The sequence below is a fragment of the Nyctereutes procyonoides genome, unplaced genomic scaffold (assembly GCF_905146905.1).
Source record: "Nyctereutes procyonoides isolate TBG_1078 unplaced genomic scaffold, NYPRO_anot_genome, whole genome shotgun sequence".
In the NCBI taxonomy this organism is placed as follows: Eukaryota; Metazoa; Chordata; class Mammalia; order Carnivora; family Canidae; genus Nyctereutes; species Nyctereutes procyonoides.
In genome coordinates this window covers 25,351,662-25,378,619 of record NW_026575140.1, presented here as the reverse complement: position 1 = coordinate 25,378,619, position 26,958 = coordinate 25,351,662, and the positions used below count along the sequence as shown (strand labels likewise).

Genomic DNA, 26,958 nt, shown 5'->3' with positions numbered 1-26,958 from the left:
TTCCCCATAAGCTAACAATATTTAACACCAGTTAAGGACAGAGCAAGTTAGGTTTTTCACTGTTATGGGTCAAAAGCCGTTAGAACGAAAACAAACAAAAGAAAGGGGCACCTTAAGGGGCTGGCTTAGTTGGATAAGCATCCAACTCTTATATTCGGCTCATGATCTCAGGGTCTTGGGACTGAGTCTTGCATCTGTGCTCAGCAGAGTCTGCTTGAGATTCTCTCTCCTCTGCCTCTGCCCCTCCTCCCACTCATTCTCTAAATAAATTCATTCATTCATTCTGGGGGGAAAAAAAAAACGGAGAAACAAAATACAAACAAAACAGGGAAGCTCAGAAAGGAAACGCAGGGATCCCTGGGTGGCGCAGCGGTATGGCGCCTGTCTTTGGACCGGGGCGCGATCCTGGAGACCCGGGATCGAATCCCACGTCGGGCTCCCGGTGCATGGAGCCTGCTTCTCCCTCTGCCTGTGTCTCTGCCTCTCTCTCTCTGTGACTATCATAAATAAATAAAAATCTAAAAAAAAGGATTTAAAGAAAGGAAATGCAGTCAGTAAGGGTCATGAGGATCCTAGAACTTCTGCACCGTAAATGAAACTTCCCTGCTGCAACATGTCACCCTGTATAACAGGACCAGAGCCTGATGTGGAAGGAATTATAAAACCATGAAGACATCATGAAGGCGTGTTCCTATAACAGGAAATCTAGACTAAGATGAAGAGCGGGGGGAGGGGGGGTGCACCAGCTGAGTGGATGCTCCTCTGTCACCTCCTCCAATCCTCACCATCTGTCCTAAGAAGGTAGGTGTTACTATGCTCACTGCAAAGGTGGAGAAGTTTAGAGAGCTGAGAGCCTGAAGTAACACAAGTGGGAGCTGGAGGTGTCTGAGGAAAAACCTAACCTCCCAAGGTTTCTGCAGCACCACCCCAGAGAAGGCAGTGCTCGTGGCCTACAGTCTTAGAGGTGCTAAGTACTGCTGTTCAGGCCTCCGAAACTTGATAAAACATCCAATTCTCTTATTTCAATTTATGACTTAATCCTTTTCTGATCTGGGTTAGCAAACCACATCAGGTCAGATGCAGCACTCCAAGACAGTCTACCATCTGTTCTGGTGTTTGGTTTAGATGAGTTTTTTAAATTGGTCTTTGCATATGAAAGCCAAGATGTGAGGTTGGTCACAGCAAGATTCCCTTCAACAGGCAAAGTGCCACCCTCCTTTTCTTCCAGTCTGATTATCAATCAGGTTATCCTGGGGTCTCAAATTCACACAAATGCAAATCCACCAGGCACTGGCTATTCAATCTGCTGGCAAGATTGAATCTACTCCAAACACTCACTTCCTCCAGCACTCAACTATCCCACCTAAAATAACTGGCATATATCCTTCTCCATTCCCTTCTCTTCATTTTCTACTTCCCTTGTTCTGCTTCCTTTTCCTTCACCCTCATAGAACCACCTAATGTGCCATGACTTGTTTGTTGTCTCATTCTCCTCTTGCACAGCAGGGATAGCGTAGCAAGATCACCAAATGAGAAAATAACTGCAGGGAAGCTTCCAGAACATAAGCTTCCCTTGAGGAGTGTTAACCGCTAGGGTACATCTTTTAACTATAAAGCAGATTTATGACAGCTTCTCCAGCTTTTGCAAGCCCCCCCTCAGCTTATAAATACAAGAGAGCAGCCCACAGGGGAGAGCTCTTGCCTGTCCTGTTCACCATGATATCGCCAGCTTGTTGATTCTCAACAGATGAATGACTCAGTCTGGGGGAAAAAAAAAAAAAAAAACTCAAAGATCATCCAAGTTCCTTCATAATTAAAACCAGAGGCCCATGGAAGTTCAGTGACTGCTGTACCATCTGACTTCCACCGTGTGTTAACAACCAGAACAGCCTTCTGCAAAGCTGAGGTGCCACAGGTGAAAGGCTCTGTTTTCATCCATATTTCTAGAAACAAAACTGACTGGCACCATCTCCAAAATGAAAAGGGATGAAAGGGAAAAGTTCCTTACTGAAGACAAGACAGAAAATGAATCCATAGAATCCTGCCTCTTTCACTACTGTCTGAAAACAAAGGTATATTTCTTGGATCAAAATTCAGAAACTCCACATTTGTGCAGCAGAAAAAAATTAAGGCAATGGGATCACTGCATCCTGGGATGTATCAATCAATACAGAAACAGTACAGGGGCACCTGGGTGGCTCAGGTCAGAATCTCACCCGTCCTGAGATGGAGCCCTGACTCACCCTGCCCGCTCAGCTGGGAGTCCGCTTGAAGATTATCTCCCTCTGCCTCTCCCCTTGCTGTACTCTCTCTAAAATAAGTACATCTCAAAAAAAAAAAAAAAAAAGGAAAAAATAGAACCATAAAACGTGGGATTCTATTTCATAGTATCTAACCCCAGGAAAGGTCTACAACACATAAGAATAAATAAATATTAAAAAAAAAAAAAAACAAATAGGGATCCCTGGGTGGCGCAGCGGTTTGGCGCCTGCCTTTGGCCCAGGGCGCGATCCTGGAGACCCGGGATCGAATCCCACGTCGGGCTCCGGGTGCATGGGGCCTGCTTCTCCCTCTGCCTGTGTCTCTGCCTCTCTCTCTCTCTCTCTCTGTGACTATCATAAATAAATAAATAAATATTAAAAAAAAATACAACACATAAGTATTTAAAAGTGAAGGCACTGGAGCACGACGGACCAGAACTGCAAGGTGAGGGACGTCCCTGGCCAGTTCTGGACTTACATTTCCTTTCCTATAAAACAGGGCTATAGCAGCGCTTTCCTGCAGGACAGTTTTAAGACTTAAAAAGAGACAATTCTTGTAAAGCCCTTGGCACGGAAGCCCTCAGGCAGTATCCGCGGTTAGGAGAGTGGTGGGGAAGCGAGGTCCACAAACGAAAGCCGCGTCAGAGATCCCCGTCCGTTATCAGATGTGGCCCGGGCTTGCGGCCGAACACCAGGCACCCGAGAACACACGGCGGGCGGCAGGCGCAGGGCGACTCGGACCAGGCGCTCAGTGCGGGGCTCTGCGGAGAGCGGGGAAAGGAGGCAAGAAAGGGGGCCCGCACCGCGCAGGGCACGGGAGGCCGACGGGAGAAGAGCAGGGACTCGGGGGCGGGGGGCCGCGCACCGTGTCCCCGGGCCGCCCGGCGGAGAGGGGATGCACCCCCGGCCCCTACCGCGCGACAGCCGGCGCACCCGGATGGCGTCATCGCGGCGCCGAGCGCAGCCCCCGCCCCCGCCGCCCGACACCCGCAGGCAGAACCTCCCCGCTCACCTGCCGGGCTGTTCCGAGGGCGCTCGCGCCTGTCCTGGCCGTCCTGCCGCCTCCCGGGCCACCGCCGCATCTCCGGAGCACGACCAGCGGCCCTGGCGCCGCCACCAGCCGATGAGACACTCCCGGCCCCAGACCTCACGCAGCTCTGGCGCTCGGGCGCGCGCACGCGCAAAATAACGACAAACCCTTCCTAGTGGCGCCACACCCCCGAGGGGGTCCCCGAGGGGGTCCCCGCGGGCTCCGGCGGCGTCGCGCGTGCGCAGTACGGACGCGGCGCGGGCTGGGGACCGCTCTGGGACTATCCGCCGCAGCCTCGGACTTTTTAGGGATCGGAACGCGCGCGCGGTCTTCCCTACAGCACAGAACCCCCGGCGGCCGCCGCGGGCTAGATGCCGCGAGGACACCCAGCGCCTCTACACCTCCTTTAAGTCGGGCACCTCCAAGGACACATCTCCCGGGTCCTCCAAGGGAAGCGGCTCACGGAAGTGCTCCGTCCCCCGCCCCAACCGGCCGCCCCGCCCGGACGCCACCCCCCTCCGCCCGCCGGCTGCGGTGCCCCTCAGGAGCCGCCCCCCGGCGGAACTGCCGCTTTCCTGCCCCTCCTCCACAAAGACACCGACTCGGCGTGTGCTCTGCAGCGTTGTTGCCCCTTCACGGGGCTTTGTTGTTTTTCTGGATCACGGCGACCCACGCCGGTTTTAATGTCCCTGCAGATGTGCTGTCGGAGATTGGAAACTCTGACATCAGAGGCCCATGCTGTCTGCTTTCGAATCGGGAATAAGCCACCGTTTCTGAGAAAGGGGGCCAGGACGGCCTTTGGTGACCTTCTCACGTCTCCTGCCTGCGCCTGCCGGCAGCCCCGGTTTCTCTCCCAGGTTTTGCAGGGGAGCATAGAGTAGCTACGCGCCTTCTTGCACGTGAGACTGCTGTGATTTTATTACAGCTTGGAGGCAAAGATGCCTGGGAAAAGGTCCCTAAATGCATCGGTCATCCCAGGTACCAAAAGGGAACGGAAAGCAATTACCCTCGACCTAAAATTGGAAGTGTTAAGACGATTTGAAGTGGGTGAAAAGCTCAGCCAGATCGCAAAAGCCTTAGGCCTTGCTGTCTCGACGGTAGCCACAATCCGAGATAATAAAGAAAAAATCAAAGCGAACTCACAAATAGCTACTCCCTTGAGAGCCTCTCGGTTGACACGCCATCGAAGTGCACTCATGGAGACCATGGAGCGCCTGCTGCACGTGTGGCTTGAAGACCAGAGCCAGAGGAATGTGCCCCTGAGTGTCACCATTATACAGGAGAAGGCTAAGAGTTTGTTTGATGACTTACAGCGTGAAAGAGGTGGAAGCTCTCAAACAGAAAAGTTTAGTGCAAGCAAAGGGTGGTTTGTGAGATTCAAGGAGCGCCATTGTCTGCTCCACTTCAAGATGAACAGTGCAGCTCCTGGAAACAAGGATGTATATCCAGAAATGCTGAGAAGCATCATTGAAGAAGGTGAGTACACCTCTCAGCAAGTTTTTAATGTAGATGAGACAGGGCTTTATTGGAAGAGAATGCCAGAGGGAATGTTTATTTCTATGGAAGAGAAAGCTAAGCCAGGCTTTAAATCTTCCAAAGATCGCTTGATGCTGCTTCTTGGTGGCAATGCAGCTGGGGACTTTAAGCTGAAACCCTTATTGGTGTACCACTTGGAAAATCCCAAGGCTCTGAAAGGGTACTCCAAGCCCAATTTGCCTGTGATTTGGCGGTCAAACAAAAAGGCGTGGGTGACCAGGAGCATCTTTCAGGAATGGTTCACATACTTTTTTTGCCCTGCTGTTGAAAAATACTGTGCCCAAAATAATCTCACCAATAAAGCATTGCTCATCCTAGACAATGCACCATGCCACCCAGTAAATTTGAGTGATCTGTCTGATAATGTAAGAGTGGAATATCTTCATGACAGTACAGCTGACTCAATCCAGCCCATGGGTCAAGGCATAGCCTCTACCTTCAAAGCTCATTACTTGAGAAGAACCTTTGAGCACATCCTAGAAGCAACAGATGGAGAAGATACAGCCACGATCAGGGAGTTTTGGAGTAAGTACAGTATCTTGGATGCCATAGACAACATTGCAGTAGCTTGGGAGGAGCTCAGACCAGCAACAATGAACAGTGTGTGGAAGAAGATTTGGCCTGAGTGTGTTCAGTTCCATAGTGTTTCCCAAACAGATGACATTGCACAGCTTCAACAAAACATTGTGACCCTCGCCAAGAATGTGGCTTTTGAAGAGGTTGTAGAAGCTGATGTGGACCAGTTGCTGAGGTCCCACGAGGAAGATCTTTCAAATGAGGAGCTGATGCAACTGGAACAGGAGCCTAAAGGAGAGGAGGAGAGTGAAGATGTTCCACCTGCCCTGCGCCAACTAACCACAGGAGAGCTGTCAACAGCCTTCTCACATTTCGAGGCAGGTTTGCAAGTCCTTACCAGTAATAGCCCCAATGAGGAATGGAAAATGCAAGTTTCGAGAGCAATCAATGATGCAATAAACTGCTACAGGGAACTGTACAAGGAGAAAAAGCGGCGCTCAAAGCAACTCTCTTAGCGGCGCTCAAAGCAACTCTCTTTTTCAGTGTGTGTAACCAAACATTCATCAAAATAAAGCTGGAAGTAAAAAAGATGACCTCAAGGGATGAGGCCCAGCCAAGCCTCTCTATTTCCAGGTGCTTCACATCCCTGGAAACTGTTTCTGGTATTTTCATTTTGACACTTGAGAGTATCAAATTTTGTCATTAAAATTTCAATTAAATATGTGTTTTAGAATATTTGCATGCAGGCATACCCAGGAAGATTTATTTTTTTTTAAGATTTTATTTATTTATTCATAGAGACCCAGAGAGAGAGAGAGAGACAGAGACACAGTCAGAGGGAGAAGCAGGCTCCATGCCCGGAGCCCGACATGGGACTCCATCCTGGGTCTCCAGGATCACACCCCAGGCTGCAGGCAGCGCCAAACCACTGCACCACCGGGGCTGCCCGGAAAATTTCTTTAAAAGGAGAAAACTGTAAGGAGGAGACTAGTTCATCTAGACATTAAAACAAACTATAAAACTGCTGTGATTAAATCAGTGCAGTAGTCAGACCTGTAGAATAAGATAGAAAGCCCAGAATTTTTTTTTAGTGGTGCAAGATAACTGGTTAATCATTTAGAAAAAGGTAAAATTAGATTCATGCTTCATAGGATACATAAGAATAAACAAACAGGTCAGGGACCCAAAAGTAAACTTTGAAGCCATACAAATACTACAAAACACATAGATGAACACCTCTTTGATCTGGTTGCTGGGAAATTTTCTGACACAAAACCCAGATGAAATTTTAAAAAGTTAATCAATTTGACTGCATTAAAATGTAACAAAAGAACTTTTTCCTTGGGGGAATATCACTACAAATAAGGTCAAAAGAAATTGACAAACTGGAAGAAAATATTTGCAACATCTCACAGATAATGGGCTAATACCCCAGATAGGTGAAGAGCTCTTAGGATTAAGAAGAGAAAGGGCAGCCCAGGTGGCTCAGCGGTTTAGCGCCACCTTCAGCCAGGGCGTGATCCTGGAGACCCAGGATCCAGTCCCGTGTCGAGCTCCCTGCATGGAGCCTGCTTCTCTCTGCCCCACCCCACCACCACCGCCCCCGTCATAAATAAATAAAATCTTTTAAAAAGGATTAATAAAAAAATACCAAGAGAAAAGGACAAAGGATATAATTCGTAAATAAATACCTTAGAACCTGAAAAGATGCTCAGCCTCATTCATAATTAGAGAAATGCAAATTAAAGCTACACAGAGGGATCCCTGGGTGTGATCCTGGAGTCCTGAGATCAAGTCCCACATGGGGTCCCTGCATGTGTCTTCTCCCTCTGCCTCTCTCCCTCTCTCCCTCTCTGTCATGAATAAATAAAGTCTTTTTAAAAAAAAAAAAAGCTACACAGATAACGTCTCACTAATGAGATTGGCAAATAATCAGAAAGTGTGACTACACATTCTGTTAGTGAAGCTCTAGGGTAACAAGCACCTCATACATTGCTGATAGGAATGCAAATTGGTACAACCCTTATGGAGGGGCACTAGATACTCATAATAAAAAATAGATTCCTTTTGATCTAACAATCCCACTTTTAGGATTGTACCCTGAAGATACTCCTCCAACAAAAGAAAATACATGTGTACAGATCATTTGTGCATCCTTGTTTGTAATTGCAAAAGTGAGGAGACAGCCTGAATATTCATCTATAGAAGAGTGTTCAAATATGAAATGGCTATTATGCACAATGGACTATATAATCTAGATGTAAATGATGATGACAGTAATAAAAGAGGAAGAACTGATGGGGAATGGTTTCCAGGGTATACTATTGAAAAAAGCAACATGCAAAAGAACAGTATGCTGCCATTTTTGTGGAAGAAAGAATGGGAAGGGGAATCCCTGGGTGGCTCAGTGGTTTAACGCCTGCCTTTGGCCCAGGGCTTGATCCTGGAGTCCCAGGATCGAGTCCCACATCAGGCTCCCTGCATGGAGCCTGCTTCTCCCTCTGCCTGTGTCTCTGCCTCTCTCTCTCTCTCTCTGTGTCTTTCATGAATAAATAAATAAATAAAATCTTTAAAAAAAAAAGAATGGGGAAAAGGAAATAAGAAAATATATATGTATCTTACTCATTTTTGCAAAAAGAAACACAGGAAAGAGAAGCAAGAGACTAAAGAGATTGGTTTCCCAGTAGGGGAGAGGAGTGAAAAGGAGAAAGGAATAGGAGGAGGTGTGGAGGAAGATATTTGACAGGCCTTTTTTAAAGTTTTGTTGTTATTTTTAAGATTTTCTTTTTAGGGATCCCTGGGTGGCACAGCGGTTTGGCGCCTGCCTTTGGCCTAGGGCGCGATCCTGGAGACCCAGGATCGAATCCCACGTCGGGCTCCCGGTGCATGGAGCCTGCTTCTCCTTCTGCCTATGTCTCTGCCTCTTTCTCTTTCTCTCTCTCTCTGTGTGACTATCATAAATAAATAAAAATTAAAAAAAAAAAGATTTTCTTTTTAAGGGGCACCTAGGTGATTCAGTTGGTTAAGTGTCTGCCTTCGGTTCCAGTCATGGTCCTGGGATCCTGGGTTTGGGCCCTGTGTCCGGTTCCCTGCTCAATAGGGAGCCTACCTCTCCCACTCCCTCTATCCCTCTCCCCGTCTTGTGCTCTCTCTCAAATAAATAAATGGAGAAAATCTTAAAAAAAAAAAAAAAAAAAAAAAAGAGCCCCAATGGCTCAGCAGTTTAGCGCTGCCTTCAGCCCAGGGCCTGATCCTGGAGACCCAGGATCCAGTCCCGCGTTGAGCTCCCTTCATGGAGCCTGCTCCTTCCTCTGCCTGTGTCTCTGCCTCTCTCTCTCTCTCTCTCTCTCTGTGTGTGTGTGTGTCTCATGAATAAATAAATCTTTAAAAAAAAAGATTTTATTTTTAGGTAATCTCTACATTCAATGAGGGACTTGAACTCAAAACCCTAAGATCAGAGTCGTATGTTCTACCAACTGAGTCAGCTATGCACCCTGGCCTTTGGTAAAGTTCTGGCATTGGGAACCATGTTAATATATCACAAAAATAAAAAAGAGAAATAAGCCAAAATGGAGTATATGAATGGAACCATATTTCACAGATACCACACACCCACAGTGACAAGGAAGAAACATCGAAGTCCATTTTGACACTTGAGTTTTGATTGTATGCCCTCAAGCTGATGACAAAAAAGAACTCTAGACAATTATTAAACTCTAGTTACTAAGCTGCTTTTACACAGAGGCATAGGTTAGCGATGCGGAAGGTACTTTCTGTGTGTCTAGGATTGAGCAAATGTTTATGGAAATAGAGCCAGGTTTCTGTCAGGAAGGGAATTACAAATATGCAAAAGGGAAAGAACCTTGTGGTGTTGCTTTGAAATTGGAAATATCAATGTGAACTCATGGTTTTTAAGATGTTTCTGGAGAGTCAGATACTGTTTTCTAGCTTTCTATTAAAAGGACCTAGAAGCAGTAACAGCCCACTAGTAATGAGCACACCACACGACCATATCTGGTATCTGAATACCATTCTCCACTAACAGGTATTAGGGCTCCTTGAAGAAATGGACAGTTTCAGGACTAGGACTGGGAAAGTGCAAGAGAAACCAAGAACAGTTTTGTATGCTAGAAGGTAAACAGTGCTTAAAGAATGACAGGAACATGTCAAAAGGACACAGGAGACTAGTGGATCAAAGCCAGCACCTCCAGGAAAGGGACAGATGATGCACTGAGGACACAGCATCACTTTTAGGGAATTCCCACCCAAAGTACAAAGCCTGAATCCTATCAGAAAAATCCACATTCAAGGATATCCTTCAATTAGCTTGTGTTTTTTTTAAAGGTGTCCATATCATGCACCCTTCCAAATTAAAGACAGCTAAATATTCATAGCAGCTGACTGGTAAAATCTGAATAAGTTTTGTTGTAGATTCTATATCATGCCAGTGTTAATTTCCAGTCATAATTGAACTGTGGCCATGGTTCCACCACCACCAAGTATTTAGAGGCAAAGGGGCATCATCTCTGCAACTTACTGCCAAATGGTTCAGAAAAAGAAATATGCATATGCGGAAAAAGAATATAGCAAATGTGGCAAATGTTAATATTTAGGGAATCCAGGAGATGAATAAATGGGAATTTTTTTTTAAGATTTTATTTATTTATTCATAGAGACACAGAGAGAGAGAGGCAGAGAGAGAAGCAGGCTCCACGCAGAGAGCCTGACGTGGGACTCGATCCAGGGTCTCCAGGATCATGCCCTGGGCTGCAGGCGGCACTAAACCACTGCACCACCAGGGCTGCCCAATGGGAATGTTTCTGCAATAATTCTGTAAGCCTGTATTTGTCAAAATATAAATGGTGAAAATATTATTGAATCACCTGAAAGGGAGGGAAAACACACTTCATCTTACATCGAGTATCCAAAGTGTAGCTTTACAGTTATTTGTAGTTGGAGGTATGTGCTCAAACATGCTGGCACCAGGCCCACAAACAGCCCTCCCACATCATCCCTCCACCCCAGCAGAACTCTCTGGTTTCTTTAGACATAGGGTTGCAGTCTGTCAGCCTACCTGAATTGCAACCGGGTGTGGATGACGTATAAAGACACTTTCTAAAGGAGAAGATTCCATATGTTCCCTGGGTCATGGCCCCTTTGAGATCCTGGTCATAACTGTAATCATGATTCTACAAAGAATGTACATATACAGGGGCTTGAATATAATTTGGGAGGGGGGCAGTTATAGTTCTGAAGAACATGGGAATGGTCTTGAGTTGCAGTTAGGGCCCTTTTTTGGATATAGCTTATGAAAGAGGCTGCTAGGAGCTGAACCTGTGACTTGCATGACTAGCCAGTTTCTCGATGATTGCATTGGGTTGATGAGATAATTCTTCCACATTGAGGACTCTAGAAGACACAATTTCTGTGTACTGAGCATTCTCTGCATGCCAGGCTCAGTGCTCAATGCTTCCTAGAACCTAAACTCCCCACAGGGTATGTTTTCATCATTCTTAGAAATGGAGCTGAGGGGAATCCACACACTTAGCCCTCTGTCTGATACCCAACAAGAACTCCTCCCCAAAACAGATTACATTTGACTCCACTAGATGAGGAAGACTGTGGGCTCTGCCTAAGCCTGCAACTGCTCTGCATGTCAACAAACCCTGCCTTGTCCCCAATTCACCACACAAACCAGAGTCTAGAGAACACAGATTTAATGAGACAGCGGCTGCGGCATCATTACAGCTGGATGTGCCTTGCTTCTCTTCTGTGAAGTGTTGACCATGCAAACTGGTTCTTTGGTGGGTTCTTGTACCAGGCTGTGGACTCCAAGACCCACACATGATTTTGTTTAAAGACTGTCATTTAGAAAGGGTAGGTGGAGATATTGGGGAGGAGGAAATGGGAGTAGTTTAAAAGGGAGCTAACTCTTTGTCCAGCAGACACCAGCATATTAATGCTATCTGTGGACACAGTAATTATAACTGCAATAATGTGATGTTCATTACACAGTAAATTGGGGAATAGCCAATATCCTTATGACAGAAATGTAATGCAGTGGTGATAAATGTGCAGATCTGGAGGTGTAGGAAAAGGGCATTTGGCCCTTAAGCCCCTCTTCAGCCCTGAAGAGGAGATGGGGAAGCAGGGTGGGGACCTGTCATTGACACAACTTCACCAGTGCTTGTTCTCACTGTTACCCCAAGGCAGATGAGAACACACAGCAAGAGGCCTTTCTGATGCAGAGAAGTGAGGAGGAGGTGACACTGTCTTTATCTACCCCTCTCATCGGCCAGCAAGCTAAGCTGACCTTTCTGCTGGCTGAGACCTCACCTCTTGGGCTTCCCGGTCGAAGGTGATGGATATCCAAATGGCTATGTTCTACCACCACCACCTATGTGTATCAACCATGCACATCAACAGCCAAGCACAGTCTGGGAAAGAGGGCACAAGAGACTGGAAAGCCACATCCTGAAGCGTCCTCTTCCCATAGGCCTCCCCCTCAACGGCAGGGTCTCTGAAACACAAAGCATCTTTGCAAATACCGAGGCTGACTGTGGCTGCCCCAGTGAAGAGCTGTGGGTGCTCGTCCTCTGTCCAGGGATTCCATTTGTCAGCTGGTGTACAGAACCTTCCACATCCCATGCCCCATTCTTCCTGCACAACCTCTGGGACTCCGGCCCAAAGTTCCCTTGAGCAAATATTCCCAGTGCCTGACCTCAGACTCCCAAACAAAAGACCACTGGCTGGTGGTTTCTGAGCTGTCCAGAGTCTGCCACAGGCACTGTGGCAGCAGCATGAAGTTCCTCAGGCAAATAGGCCTACTACAGAAAGCCAACCCTGTTGGCTAACCTAGAACCTCCCCAGACCCTGCTCCAAACTGGGAAAGGGCCCAGCTTCTTACAACTGGACCCCCAGCCACCTAGCCTGGAGCACCACGGTAAGCTGGCAGAGCAAAGGCAGGAACAGTGGCTGGTCCACCCAGGAGGAAGAGCTTCACAGCTCACTTCCCTCCATGTTGTACAGAACTGGACTGGCCCTGTTGGAAGAAAACCCAGAGAGAGAGGCCCTCAAGAAATAGGAGCAGGGCTCTCAGGAGACAGTCATGAACAACCCTAGCCAGGGACAACCAGAAGTCCCCAAATACAAGGCTAAGGGGACAGGGGCCTTCAGGTAGATCCAAACCATCCACTGTAGGTAAAACAGGATAACGCTGGGTGTATGCAGCCAGTATTCCCAGGGCCTGTCAGCCACTCCCCCAAAGCCCTCAAGGGTTTTCAAGGTGGCCAAGGCCCCCACAGCGTTGGGTGAGAAACCTTTCCACACTTCCCTGCTTATGGAGCCCTGCAGCCTTCACAGTAGCACACTCAGGAAAGAAACAGACAAGACTTCCACAAGTCCCAACAAGTGCCTGGGAGAAGGATGATGGTCCTCATGGTGCCACGTACACCCCTCTGGCCCAGCACAGGGGACAAGTCCAGGGACTGTACCCTAGGGGTCTCCAGAACACAAGAAACACCTTGACTTTGGCAATGACCAGCAGCTCGGATGCCAGATAGGCCTGGAAGGGGTGCCTGTTGTTCTAGGCATCCACATCTGGACCAGGCTCCTGGAAGAGTGACTGCTTCCGCAAGGTGAGCCGAGCACATTTGGGACACGTGGTGGAGTTGTCATAGTAGCAGTCCCTGGGGACAGGGAGAATGGAGTCAGTCCCAGCAAGGGTCTGGGCTCTGCATGTAAATTTCTACCACTGAGCCTTCACAGGCTTCATGAGCCAGGCCCTTCTATCCCCTTTCTACAGATGGGGAAACTGAGGTAGTTTCTATCAGAGGGCAGAAACCAGGTCTGCACCCAGGTGCACCCAGGTCTGTGACCCAGTGCCTCAGTGCAGACCCCTTACAGGGTGCACGGCAGCTAGCTGGTTACCATGTGACTTCTGCTTGGAGCTCTCAGACTCTCGACCTCCGTATCTGCTTTTACCATTGCTGCATAGAAGTCTCCACCTGAGGCACTGGGGGTGCACAGGGTCCTGGGGTCTATTATAGTTTTGAAGGGACACAACAGTACTTGACATCTGTCAGCACACACACTGCTGCTCAACAGAACCCACATTTGGAGCATTAGTTTTTGCCACAGTCCTTTCCTTGACAGCAGCCCCAGGTCTGCAACGTCCATGGTTGCTAGGACAAACAGCAAGTGCCAGACAAAAATCCACAGGGACAGAAATGGGAGGTACCCATTTGAGTCCAGTGTGAGATGCCATGCAAGGCCCAGCAGGCACACACCTATTATTAGTAATTGTACTTATTAAAGAATTAAATTATTTTTCCCAATGTATGTGTATTATTTTTCCAAACATCCACTAAGTCTTTTCGTCATAAATGCTAAATGCTTAAGTTGTTTGAACCTAAGTACTTAATAATAACTTTAGGTATTTCTTTTGGCCTAGGGATGTTTGAAGAAAATCTCTGAGACACTGAGGGTGCCAGGAACTAGAAAGTTTCAGAACCTCTGGCTGCTGCTACACCTCAGGGCGGGTGGAGAAGGGAAGCCGGTCAGCCTCCATGTGCACACCTGCAGCACCACCCAGCCCCATGGGTGCTTATTCCCAGCAGAACTTCAAATTTACTCTTACACACACCAGGGTGTAAGCCCATATTAGGATCAAGGCAGCAAGGACTGACACCCAAAGGCCTCCCTCACCCTCCTTCCCGCTGTGGCAGGGAGCTCCCAGGCCTGGCCTGAGGGAGGGTGGGAGCCACACTCACCTGTGGAAGACGGCAGAGCACTCGGTGCACACAGATGTGTGGCTGTCGAACGGGAACAGTACGTCACCCTCTCTGCAGAGCTCACACACAAAGCCCTTGGCCTGACAGCGCTGGGGGTAACAGCGGAGAGTGGAGGGCAGGTCAGTGCCTGTTCCAAGGGCATCTAATGCCCTCCCTGCCCTCGGGACTGGGAGCAGAGAGATACCCCCCAGTCTGCAGCAGGGGGCACACCTCACAATCCAGCTTGATGTGCTTGGCGAAGAGTGTGTGGGTCTCCGTGAGCGAGCAGCCGAGGCGGCCTGTGTGCGCGTCCAGCAGGTCCTGGATGGAGTACATCTCATCGTTCTCCACAAAATGTTGCCGGTCCTGGAGCTGCGGGTCCCAGCAACCGTGACCCCAAACACTGGGTGAGGGCCCCTTCCACTGCCTACCCATCGTCCAGGCCTCAGGGCGCTCATGGAAGCAACAGACAGTGGTGGTCTCTATGCCTCCCATGGTGCTCCCCTAGCCATGCTGCTGCTTGGCCAGCCACCTTGCTGCTCCGAACACATTGTGCACACCCCAGCTCAGCCCAGCATGCCATACCTCTTCCCAATCCTGCCCCCGTTTACCACCTCCTTTCTCTGCTTTATCTTGCCCACATACCTCACCACCCATTTATGCTTCTTTCCCACCTGCAGAGTGCGCCCTGAGGTGAGGATGAGGATTCCTGCCTGTTTTGTTCCCTGCTCCCTAGGATCTAGAACAGTGAATTCCCCTGAACACTTGTTGAACAAATAAATAGGTGAGCCTTGAGAAGTGTGGTCAATCCTGCCAGGGCGGAACTGTGCCCTGTGTGTCCACTGTGTGGAGATCCAGGTAAGGGCTCTGCAGAGTGATACCCGCTTCCCTCGGTGATGTCGTCAGAAAACACTTCTGTGAACAGAATGCCTGTGTGCTTACTGAAGACCTAGTGTCCTTTGGGACAGAGTATGGGAGACACTCTGCTAAAGCAAAGCACAAGCTACAAAGTCATTGGAAAAAGACTTGGGAGCAGCGTGTCCTCACAGCCCTGACTCTCTGTTTCCCCTTTGCCCTTCCCACCCTGGATTTCCAGCTCCCACTCTGGGCCAGTGGCCTGACCTGCAGGAGCAGACGTGCCTCCATGGCCTCCTTGCAAGTAATGAAGTATGGCTTCATAAGCAGGATGTCCTGGCGCAGCTTCTACGGACAAGAGGGGCAGGTAGGCATTCTCAGCCAGGTGGCATGTCTGGATGGCCAAGGGGGCTGGCACTCCAAGTCACGAGAGGACAGGAGGTGACTTCCCATCCCCCAGGATGGTGCCAGATCTGAGAGCTCCAGCCATGCTCCAGTTCGAACCACAGCTTCCAGGCCAATGCACCCCGAGGAGCATTTATCCTCAAACATGTGGTCCAAGAAAGAGAAAGAATGTCATACATCTTAATAATGTATGTTGATTATGTTGAAATAATCTTTTGTATATTAAAATTAACTTTACCTGCTTTTTACTTTTTTAATGTGGCTACTAGAAACTTTCAAATTGCCTCTGGGCCTATTATCATATCTTGACTGGACATTGCTCTAGTGTCTGTAACCCTAAGGACAGCTAAGGGGCCCCACTGAACCTTAGCAGGTGGCATCTCTGCTCCCAGGACACATGGGGAGAGTAGGGTCCACCCTCACCCCTGCCCTCTTCAGCCTCACCCGGATCTCTACCAGCTCCTCCACGTAGTTGAACAGCAGAGGGTTGATCTCCCTGAGCCTGAGAACTGGCCGAGACACCATCAGTGCCAGGTAGCGCATGCTACAGCGGGATACCTGGGAAGACATGATGGAGTGGCACTTCCAGCACAACACACATGACCCCCCAGAACTATGCTCCCCCCCAACCTAAGGCAGGCCTGAGCACTGGCTCTCTGTCCTTGGGGCTACATCTCCCCCCCGCTCCCACACCAATTCCCCCCCAGCCTGAGTACCAGCTCTGGCCCCGTGCTCTCCTGCCCTTGCCTTGCGTGGCTCAAAGTCCCAGTTGTGCACGACTCTCGCAGGGATGACAGCCAGGTCATTCCAGTGGCAATGGCTGCAGTAGTACTGGCCAGTATAGTCACACTGCCGGGCCTCACTGGGCACGCCCCCTGGAGAAGGGACGGGTTATTACAAAGTTGAGGCTGCCTTCAGGGTCTCTGACATAATGCATAGAAAACATGGTTGGGGGGAGCCACCCAACTGGGAGGTTCCACCCTCCAGACCTGACGCAACCTCTTTTGGCCACAAGACCTGAAGCAAATCAGGACACCACGTTACCCTCAGTTTTGTCATCAGTAAACAGGACAAAATAGGACCCCCACCATAGAACTGCTGAGAGGACCCCATGAATTAAAATTACTGAATCTCTGGAAGAAGGTCTGACACGTGGCACGTAAGTGATATTGTGCAATTTTTCCTGTCTAGATGGGCTCTCTGTGACAATGGAACCACACAGGAGGCTGAGTGTAGGCCAGCCCTGTGGGTCCTCCTAAGTGACCTGGGCTGGAACCTCTGTCTGCTTGAGTGGGAAGTGAAAAGGTGCCAGCAGCAGCAGCCTCCTGTCACTTCCCAAGAGAACAGGACACCATCCACAGGGGCCCAGCTGTCCCTCGCTGTCTGATTTATCCATTTTTCTCACACCTGCCCAAAGCCCCCTCCCTCCCCCCTCTCCCCATTCGTTCCTGGGGCACTCACGCAGAGAGATGGGTGCCCGGCACTCTGCGCAACGGTAATCTTGGCTGTCCAGCCCTGTCTCGGGGCAGATGTTCAGCTCATATTCGGCTTGGTGGCTGACTTTGGAGCGCACACAGGGCTTGGAGATAAGGTTCAAGCACTTGCTGTGACATCGGTAATAACATCCTGGAGTGGGAAGACCAACAGTGTGCCTCTCAGAGTGGGGGGCATCCTACAGCCCAGACTGGCCTTCAGCTCTCCCCCAATTCCCACATTAATCTGACAGTTTCTCCAGACCCCACTGTAGGTCTGAGAACTTCAAGACCTCCTCAGTCCCCATCCCAAGCCTTGCCCTGGGGGCGCACGCAAGCCTTCCTCCTCAACCCCAAACTACCTGCCATTCCCACCTGGATGCCACAAGGACATCAAACTCACTCTGTCGAAATGAAATTCTCGTTCTTCCTTAACAAGCCTACCTCCCACCTGGTGGTTTTCCCCACCTCAGACTTCAGTGACTTCATCTTTGCACCTGCCGAGACTAAACATAGCAATGTCATCTCAACCTCCCTTTCATATCTGTTTTGCACCCTTCTCATCCCACACAGCTCCACCCTGATCAGAGGGCTGTCATCCTCCCCGTGTACCTCTGCACTCCTTCCTTCATGCTCAGCTCAGCAGCCAGAGTGATTCTTTTGAAACCTAGGCATGTCCAGCATCAACTGGTGGCCCCCAGTGCACTTATCAGAAAAGCCCATGGCCACTTCTGAGCCTACCTCGACCATGCTTCTCTCAGATGAAGTGCCCCAGCCACACTTCTCTCTGGTCCACACTGAAGACACTGGACACACATCAGCCACAGAGCATTTGCAGAGAACTCCCCCATGGGAGCATTCTTCCCCAGATATACTCCTGGCTTAAACCCTGACTTGCAAGTTTTGCTTGAATGTCACATGATGCCTTTTCATTCCATCCTAAATCCATACCCATCACATTCCCTGACCCATGTTATTCCCTTTCCTTATTTTTCTTCAATGCACTGTATTGTCTATATTCAGTGTGCTCATTCGGAACAGTACCATCCACAGGAAGTCTCTGCAAAAATAGAAATGTTCTCTTTGCACTGTCCAATATGGTGGCCACCAGCTTCATGTAGCCATTGAGACAGCACAACTAAGGAGCTAAATAGTTATTTATTTTAACTAGTTTAAACATAAATTTGAATAGCCACATGTGGCTTGCAGCCACCATACTAGAAAGGCAAATGTGGATGTGAGCCTCATAAAGAGTCTTTTGTCCCTTGTTTTATCCCAGGTACTCCATAATGCTCAGTAAATACTGAGTCCACTGCAGAGAATTCACCCAACCAGAAGCCAGATGAGGGAGCAGAGCTGCAAGGTCTCTGTCCTGCCCTGGGGACCAGGACTGCCCAGACAGCTGAAGCGGGCCTGGGTCTTGGCCCACCTGTGCAGGTGTACCAGGTCTGAATGAGTCCCCAGATAATGGTGTTACACTTGTCACAGGTTTGCTTGACACTCTTGCTCTTCTCCTTGTAGAAACGGTGCTCCAGGAGGACTCGGATATTGGGCTCATCTTCATTGGGGTCCTGGGGAGAGGCCCAGGGAGGGGTCACAGGTGAGCCTGTTGCAACTCCTTTCCTTTTCTTCCAGGTACCATTTATAGCAAATATTGTGAGTTTCCCCCAATGTCACACCCCCTGTTCCCTTTAGCAACAGAACTCCCCAGGCAGGCCTGGACAATGCAGATGACAGACTCGCTTTCCCGGCACCGAACTACTGTCCTGGGCCTATGTAAAGGCCAAGGGTGTGTGAGCAGGAGTGGTGTGGCCTTCTCTCCCCTCCCAGCTTTTCATCTGCTATGTATAGACCCAGAGGTTCCATGGGGCCATCTTGGATTCTCCATGAGGACTGGCAAAGCAACAAACACAGAGGGCCCAGGATCCGCAACACTGTGAGCTGCCGTATGAACCCTCCGTCACCTGTGAGATCTCCACATGAATAAAAGTACACATGTGATTCCTTGAAGCCACTATACTTTGGGGTGTCTTTGTTACCAAAGCCTTATTTGTACCCTAATGAATATTCTACTTTCTAAATTCCCAGGGACTCATAAGTCAGTACAGGGACACAGTGGCAGCCAAGATAAAGAGTACACACCCAAGGACTGCATGAGGTACACCTGTGGGTTTGGGTCTCCAGAATCCATTACCCTTACTATTGTCTCCTTTGTGAACTACTCAGGAAGCCACCCCAAATACACTCTAGGTCATGAGGCTCAAGGTAGGACATGCCTCACTTACTTGAGCTAGTGGATGGGCTTGTGCCCAGGACTGGCCAATGGAGATGAGACTCACAGAGAAAGAGCCTGCACATGGGGTAAAGGCCTACTTCTGCCCCTCCCTTTCTGGGTGCGTTCTACCTCAGCTCCTCAGCTCCTAGAATGGGAGACTTCTACATCCTCACATTGTTCCAGTGGCCTCCATGGTGAAGTAGGCCAGCACCCACCTTCAGCTCCTGGAGCTTCAGCCGGAGGTGTATGAGCCTAACTACGGCATCCTTCTGCTTCTCTGAGTGTTCAGGCAGCTCCAGAATCACCTGCTTGCATTCCTCGATAGCCTGCCGCAGCTGCTGGATGTCAGAAGCCAGGAACAGACCCTGCCCAGGTTGGCAGGTGACAGCATCAGATGGCTACTTTGCATGCTCTCCATGTGGAGGTCAACCCCACAGCAGACCTCCCCACTCCTCCCTTGCCTAGATGAAGAAACTGAAGCCCGGTGAAAGGGGACTGAGGACTTGTTCAAAGTCCAGGAAAGTTAAGAGTAAGGTAGGAACCACCCCGTACCACCTGCCCCCCGTGGACCTGTCCACTCACAGGCCTCTGAAAACCTAATTCAGGATGTTTTTCAAAACACAACTTCCTTATTTTAGAAATCCAATCACCTTTCTGGCTATGCTATTTTGCTCACTTCTACAGAGCTTCCTCTTGAAATGAAAGCTGGGGAAATGACAATTTGCCTGTCACGAAGGAGAGAAAGTGGCCTCCAGCTTGATCACAAAGCCCAGAGATGCCCGCATGCACCCACCCACCCCTAGCACCAGCAACTCATAAAGACTCAGGGCCAGGACCCAACAGAGGCCCTAGGTTCAGGATACTGCTGTCACTTGGGAAGGAAGACAGGCTCAAGTCTAAGCTGGGGAACTGAGGCTGATCTCACCCCAGGAAAGGGACAGAGCTGCCCTCGGGAGCTACCCTCCTCCTCCAAGAGACCAAGCAAAGAGGAGGTGACACCTTTACTCTTGGAGTTTGGTGTGTGGCCTGCAGGAGGGGCTCAAAAAATTTTTAATGAAAATACAAAACACAAATACAAAATGAAAAGTAAATGAGAAATACGGGCTTCTGAGTGAATCTTTTTTGATTTTGGTTACATTAGAATGTTACTATGTTTCTCTCAAGTAAAAGTTGAAGATACTTTGCACAAATCTAAATCATTTTCAAACTTTTTAAAAATAAAATTTTGGAGCCCTTTAACTGAAAAAAGAAAAAGTTTCCGTGGAACAAAAATTGAACAGATGAGAGTGATCCCGTGGAGCTGTGAGGAGGCCACCCTCCTTCCCTCACCCTGCTGCAGCTATAGGATTTCCCAGGAGCCCCAGCTGAGGTGGATTAGTCCTGCTGCCTGAGGATAGGGTGATAAGGAAATGGCTGGCTCCTCCTGCCTTGGGGGCTCACCCAGTACCCCTCCTACCCCAGGCCCAAACCTTACCACAGGGCGGGAGAAGTGGTCCTCAGATAAGCCAAGATCCATCACTCGTTCAGTGCAGCAGAATTCTGGCTCTCCAGAGGGCAGCTCAGGCAGGGCCTCTGGAGTGGGCATAGTGTGGTAAGCAGTAAAGAGAGGAAGAAAAACCAACCTGCCTTTCCCCAGGAGTACGTTGGAGTGGGAAGGACCAAAATGGATGGGAAAAGCCTACTGGAGATGCTAAGGGGAGCCAGCCCTGCCCTGGTATCTGCCCTGTTTGCATTTGCAAAGGAACCCAGAGCCTGCACAAATAAGAGAGAGCCAGGATACCTGGGTGGCTTAGTGGTTAAGAGTCTGTCTTGGGCTCAGGGCCTGATCCCACAGTCCTGGGATCAAGTCCCACATCTGGTTCCCTGCAGGGAGCCTGCTTCTGTCTCTGCCTCCCTCACTCTGTCTCTCATGAATAAATCAATAAAATCTTTTATTTTATTTTATTTTTTTTAAATAAAATCTTTAAAGACACAGAGAGAGAGAGATTCAAAAAGATGAGATAGAAAAAATAAATCTAAAACCAAAAATTAAAAAAATAATAAAATAAAACCAAAATTTAAAAAAAGAAAAGAAAGAAACCAAGAAAATGAGGTGGATACCCATGGTGCTATGAGAGGTCCACAGAACAGTAGTAGAGAAATATCTCAATTTTTTTTTTAAGATTTTATTTATTTATTTGAGAGAGGGCGTCTGGGTGGTTCAGTCAGTTAAATGTCTGCCTTTGGCTTGGGTCATGATCCCAGTGTCCTATAATCAAGCCCTACATCGGGCTCTCTGCTTGGCAGGGATCCTGTTTCTCCCTCTCCCTCTGCCTGTTGCTCTGTCTGCTTGTGCTTTCTTTCTCTCTCATTCTCTGTCAAATGAGTAAATAAAATCTTAAAAAGAAAGAGAGAGAGAGAGAGCATGAGCAGGGGAAGAGGGAGAGGCATAAGCTGACTCCCTACTGAGTGCAGAGCCCAACACACAGTTCCATCCCAGGACTCTAGGATCATGATCTGAGCCCAAGTCAGACACCCAACTGACTAAGCCACCCAAGCACCCCAGAAACATCCTAATTGCAAACATACCTCATGTATGCATATATGGATTCAAGGCTGCTGGGTAGTTGTGGGAAGAATTCCTGCACGCCTGTGTGGACTCTAGGAGATCTCTGCATGCACCCTGAATGCCTTCTGTTGACTCCATCTGCAGTGCTTAGAGCTCACACCCTCCTGACCTGAGTGCGTGTTCTAATGGGGTGACAGAAGTAAGTAAACTACAGAACAGGTGGTTTGTGCCGAGAAAAGAGAAGTGGCCAGCAAGGTATCCAGCTATTTGAGAAAGCCAGCACTGTCCATGGGAGGAATGAGGAACACAGGATGGGGGGCCCAAGTGAGGGGTCATACTGCCCACTCAGGCCTCCTCCCAGCACCCACCTTCAGAAGTGACTTCTGAGGTCTCCTCACTGGCCCTCTGCTCATGCTGCCTTGGCCCAATCTCCTTGTTGAAGGGGTTGAGGTGGGCCTGCCGGAACCGGGCCAGCTTCTCATCATATTCCATAGCATCCCACCTGCAGGGCAAGAGGAGGGCAGAGATGAGCATCCATCTCCTAGACTCACGGCATTCCCATCTCCTTTCTGAGGTCCTAGGGTTTCAGAGGGGATGACCAGCCTCCTTCACTTCCCCAGGAGAGTCCCAGTAGAACACCCCCACACCACAGCCACCATCCTCTGCCCATCTGCAAAGCAGCTCAGCCTGTCACCCAGCCCCTCACTGGTAACATCCCTTCAGGAACAGCAGCCCACTCAGGGCATGCAGATGGAGCAAACAGAGCTAGGAGAGGAACATGACCTACCCAAGGGTCCCCCACCAGTCTGGAACCTCAGCCCCCTACCTCCCAGCACAGGGAGGCCCCAGATACCTCACTCAGCCCCAGTCCAGCCATGCCCTCCCTGCTGAGAAGGAAAGGCTTGGCTGCTCCCATGAATCAGCACCTCCTAGGACTCAGTTTCTTGCTTCCGGCCCCAACCAAAAGTGCTCCTTTTCTGTCAGAGCTCCCCAAAACTATAGCCACTGAGCAGAACCATCAGTGATGATAGCCAGTGGTCAAAGTACTGGACACTCCGGAGCCAAAGCCAGGATCCGGACCTGCTCTGCCTCCTGCACTGTGGCCTTGGGCAGGGACCATCCTCCTGGTGCCCCAACAAGCTCTACATCTCTGCTGGAATGTGGAGAAGACTCCATGAATGCTCCTTAATCATCATGTAGGCCAGAATGACACCTCACTGGCCTGGATTACCACTGATGCTCTATTGGTCTGAGCCAGGGCATGGCCCCATACCTTAGGATCCCAGGAAACAGGGAATGCTTAGCTCACCACCTGGCACTTCTCTCCCCTCCCTAGAGCTCAGCGAACTACAGAACACACAGGGCAGACGGCTCCTGACAAGGAAAAAGGGGCTTTGACTGGGGCAGTGGTTTGTATCCCAGGTCCTCCCACTCAATGAACTGGACCAGATTCCTTAGCCTCTCTCCCTCCAGGGTGACATGAGTTCAGAGGACGTCAGATTTTTTTTAAAGCTTTGTAATAAGGGTCAGGTATTAGTTATGTTTTCTCTGTGCCTATTTGGTCTAAAATAATTTGTAATTATCAAAGACAATCCTATGACTCCTATCTGCACCCCCTCCAAAGGAAAGAGAACTGATCCCAGATGCGACAGCCTTGACAAGTCATCCCCACCCCTGACCAGTGCTGGATGTTCTGCATCTGGGTCAGAAGCTCCCACACTAACTGTAGGACCTGTCCTACCTGTTTGGCCTCTGTGGTGGGGATGTGGGTGGGGAGTTCCAGTCTGGCAGGACCCAGCACCCATTGACTGGCTGCTCCTGGATCACCACAGGAGAGGACACAGGTGCCTTGGGCTCTAGTCTCCTCTTTCTTATTACCTGGCAGCTTTGGGCCACTCACTCAGGGTGGCTGGGCCCTGAACCAGTGCCTCTCCAAATGGCACATGCCACAGTGTCCTGGGAAGCACCCCGATTATAGGATAGATCCAGCCATGTCAGTATTCACTCACCCCCATCTTCTCCAGTGGCGACAAAGATTCTTTGCCTAACCAGACTGTAGTCAGGCTCCTGAACCTTCTCCTAGGCCCATCTGTGCCCTTCCTGTGAAATCCAATCCTAGCAAGAACCCTGCTGTATCTGTTTAGCAAGAGACCTCCACCTTGATAACCTGGTCACCCTCAAATGTGCTGAGGGTGACATCTGATCACCCTGGCATGCCCTCATCAGAGATCTGGTTAGGTCAGTTTAGCCAGATTCCCCACCCCTGACCCCTGATGTTTCCCCCCACTGATTTTACCCTGCTCTTTGGCTATAAATTCCCGCTTGCCCAAGCTGTATTCCAAGTTGAACTCAGTCCCACACTGAGGTCTCTTTTCCCCAACTGCAAGAGTCCTCAATAAAACCTGCATTTACTTTTTAAACAACTATCCAGCTGAGATAGAAAAAACAGGTCTGTTTTTTCTTCTTTGACTGAGAAGGGGGGGGGGCTGGATTTTTGTCTTATCACAATTTCCCTCCCTAAACTTAGATGTGGTCATACGACTATGTTAAGACCAATGGAATTTAAACAGAAAGATCGGTGGGAATTCTTCAAAGGAGGTACTGCCCCTCTTCAGCTTTTCCTACTTCTTGCCACCTGGGAGGCAGATGTAATGGGTGGAGCTGTAGTAGCCACCTTGGGGTTGACATAGAAGCCCTAATCTGCTTTACCCCAAGCTTCATTCAAGTGAGATAGAAATAAACTTCTGTTTAAACCACTATTACTAGGAGAGGGATTTCTATCTCCTACATCTGAAACAAATCCTGACTGATCACCCCAAGAGCATTGTGGTAATAAAATGAATTGGTGCTATTCAAATCCCAGCTCTAACAGCTCCTAGCTGACATGTATGGTCTTGGGCAAATGCCTAAACCCTTCTTTGCTTTCGATTTCTCATGTTTCAAACGGGGGTAATAATTGTACCCACTGTATATGGTTATTACGAAGATTAAATTAGTTAATACAAAGTTCCTAGTATCCTGGCCAGCACAAAGTATGCATCCAATAAATATCAGGTACAGCTTACTATTAGCATTGTTACTAATGTTATTAAGAATCAGATAGCCGGGATCCCTGGGTGGCGCAGCGGTTTAGCGCCTGCCTTTGGCCCAGGGCGCGATCCTGGAGACCCGGGATCAAATCCCATATCAGGCTCCTGGTGCATGGAGCCTGCTTCTCCCTCTGCCTATGTCTCTGCCTCTTTCTCTCTCTCTCTCTCTCTCTCTCTCTCTCTCTGTGACTATCATAAATACATAAAAATTTTAAAAAAAAAAGAATCAGATAGCCATGATTTAAATTCTGGGTCTCCCAGTGATGAGCTATGTGACCCTATTCCCTTACCCACAAATAAGGGAGAATACCTACCTCCTGGGGTGGGTAGAAGGACTAAGTATGTCAGGGAAGCCCATAGCCCAGAGCTGCTGCTAAGCAAACTATAACTGTCATCACATGATGACCAGCCCAAACCCAAAGAAACTTCCCAGCATTTTAAAATATGGCCAGAGGAGGTCAAAGGAAAGAACACTTCTGCTCCTCCCAACAGCTTTCCTCTGGGCTGGACACTCCCCTGGAAAAAGCAAAGCATCTTTCAGGTATTTCCTTATGGGCAGTGCCTTCCAGCTCCAGGCCTGGCACAGAGGCCATGGATGAATGAATACATGGTCATCTGACCTCTCTCAGCCTCAGCCTCTAACCTGCCAAGTTGGAGAATCATACTTCCTCAGGCTTCTGAGGGCAGACAAGTGGTGTCCCAACACAAAAGCCCATGGGATGCAGCTCACAACAGCTGACTTTGATCGGCCCCCAGATGCTCCACCAGGTCCAACTCCCAGAGAGCCCCGTGCTCAGATTCAGGCTTGGTCTCTAGGAGGAATGAAGGAAACCCACTAACCAGCCTCTGCCCTCCTCCAGAGAGGACCTTTCTCCAGCAGGGGAAATGAGGGGAGGACAAGACAACTTAGCAATGCAAGGGAACCTCAGAATAAAGCCCAAGATCTCGAGGCACTGAAAGATCCCACGCTGAAGCGCAGAAGCACTCCTGATGCACTAAACCGGCCTCCAGAGTCCTGCCTGGGGTACAGCCACCAAACAGGTTCTATTATCACCCCGGACACAATTGGAGGTCCCTAGAATTCCCCCGGGAGAGGGCAGGGGAGAAGGTACATCCTGTTCTTCATCCCTGGAAGGAGGCCTGGCCGGACCCTGCAGGGAGCAGGCGCAGGGGCACTGCCCTCTAAGAGTATTTGCCGCTGAAGCCCGGCAGAGTGGCCCCGGGTCCGCGAGGAGCCACCCCTAAGAGACACCTCCCGCACTTCGCTGGCAACAGGCACACCCTCCTGGGACCCCGAGCACCCCGCTCCGCATAGGGACAGGCCCCTTGCCCCCTGCCCGGCCACTCCACAGGTGAGGACACTGAGGCCCGGCCTTCCCCGAGGGTGCACACCCGGGGGAGCCGGCGCGGGCCTCGCGGACCTGCGGACAGCGCGAGCTGACGGCCGGACGCGGGGAGGGAGGGTCCTACACCTGCCCGAGCGCGGGGGCCAGCTCCGGTCAGCAGTGCCCCCAGTGCCCGTGAGGCCCGGGACGTGGGCGCGCTGACCCAGCAGTCGGAACCCCGCTCCGGCGGTCGCTCCTCCCGCGCGCCCTCGGGACGGGGGTGGGGGGAGGGGGGACTCCCGAGCTGCGGGAGGGGCCCCTCCACCCCCAGCACCCCCGCCCCTCACCTGGCCCGCCCAGATCCCCCCCTCCGCCGCTCACCTGACCGCCGCCGCCCTAGCTACATTGTAACCCGCCCGCCGCCTTCGCTACATTGTATCCCGCCCGCCGCTCGCTGCTGCCGCCTGCGGCCCGGAGGCTCATGGCAAGCGGGGGGCCGGAGTCCGCGTGCCCCGCCCCGCGCCCGGCGGCCTCCACGTCCCGCTCCGGGAAATGGGTGTCAAGGACCGCGCGGCGGGCGACTGCGTTGTCTGCATTTTCTGTAATCATAAAAGCCGTGCTTTAAACCGAAACCACAACACTTAAGAAGAAATGGTGGTATTTAATTTCTTTTTTAAAAGCCCAGTTGGGGGGGGGGGAAGCCCAGTGGGAGGGATCCCTGGGTGGCTCAGCGGTTTGGTGCCTGCCTTCGGCCCAGGGCGTGATCCTGGGGTCCCGGAATCGAGTCCCGCGTCGGGCTCCCGGCATGGAGCCTACTTCTCCCTCTGCCTGTGTCTCTGCCTCTCCTCTCTCTCTCTCTCTCTCTCTCTCTCTCT

General features: G+C 50.1%; 1 protein-coding gene across 21 annotated transcripts in view; it reads right to left on the bottom strand.

Annotated features, from left to right (window-relative positions):
• The window catches only part of DEF8 (differentially expressed in FDCP 8 homolog), a 54,282-nt gene extending 27,754 nt beyond the window's left edge, over positions 1-26,528 (bottom strand). For 14 of the 21 annotated variants that reach the window (XR_008661972.1, XR_008661975.1, XR_008661980.1 and 11 more), the window contains exons 1-12: positions 25,402-26,093; positions 22,038-22,171; positions 20,596-20,693; positions 19,337-19,486; positions 18,276-18,417; positions 16,836-17,000; positions 16,122-16,249; positions 15,819-15,932; positions 15,237-15,317; positions 14,346-14,486; positions 14,115-14,224; positions 3,274-5,631 (exon numbers count right to left, since the gene is read on the bottom strand). Coding sequence is in view for 7 of the 21 variants with exons in the window: in XM_055306589.1 (XP_055162564.1) it covers positions 12,929-13,031; positions 14,115-14,224; positions 14,346-14,486; positions 15,237-15,317; positions 15,819-15,932; positions 16,122-16,249; positions 16,836-17,000; positions 18,276-18,417; positions 19,337-19,486; positions 20,596-20,693; positions 22,038-22,171; positions 25,402-25,421 (1,386 nt within the window). In the remaining 14 variants the exon portion in view is untranslated. Of the gene's footprint in view, positions 1-3,273; positions 5,632-11,043; positions 13,032-14,114; positions 14,225-14,345; positions 14,487-15,236; positions 15,318-15,818; positions 15,933-16,121; positions 16,250-16,835; positions 17,001-18,275; positions 18,418-19,336; positions 19,487-20,595; positions 20,694-21,689; positions 21,852-22,037; positions 22,172-22,522; positions 22,601-25,401; positions 26,094-26,464 lie in introns of those variants that run through there. The other 7 variants (XM_055306592.1, XM_055306590.1, XM_055306591.1 and 4 more) reach the window with 7 other exon arrangements.
• Positions 26,529-26,958: the final 430 nt, after the last annotated feature.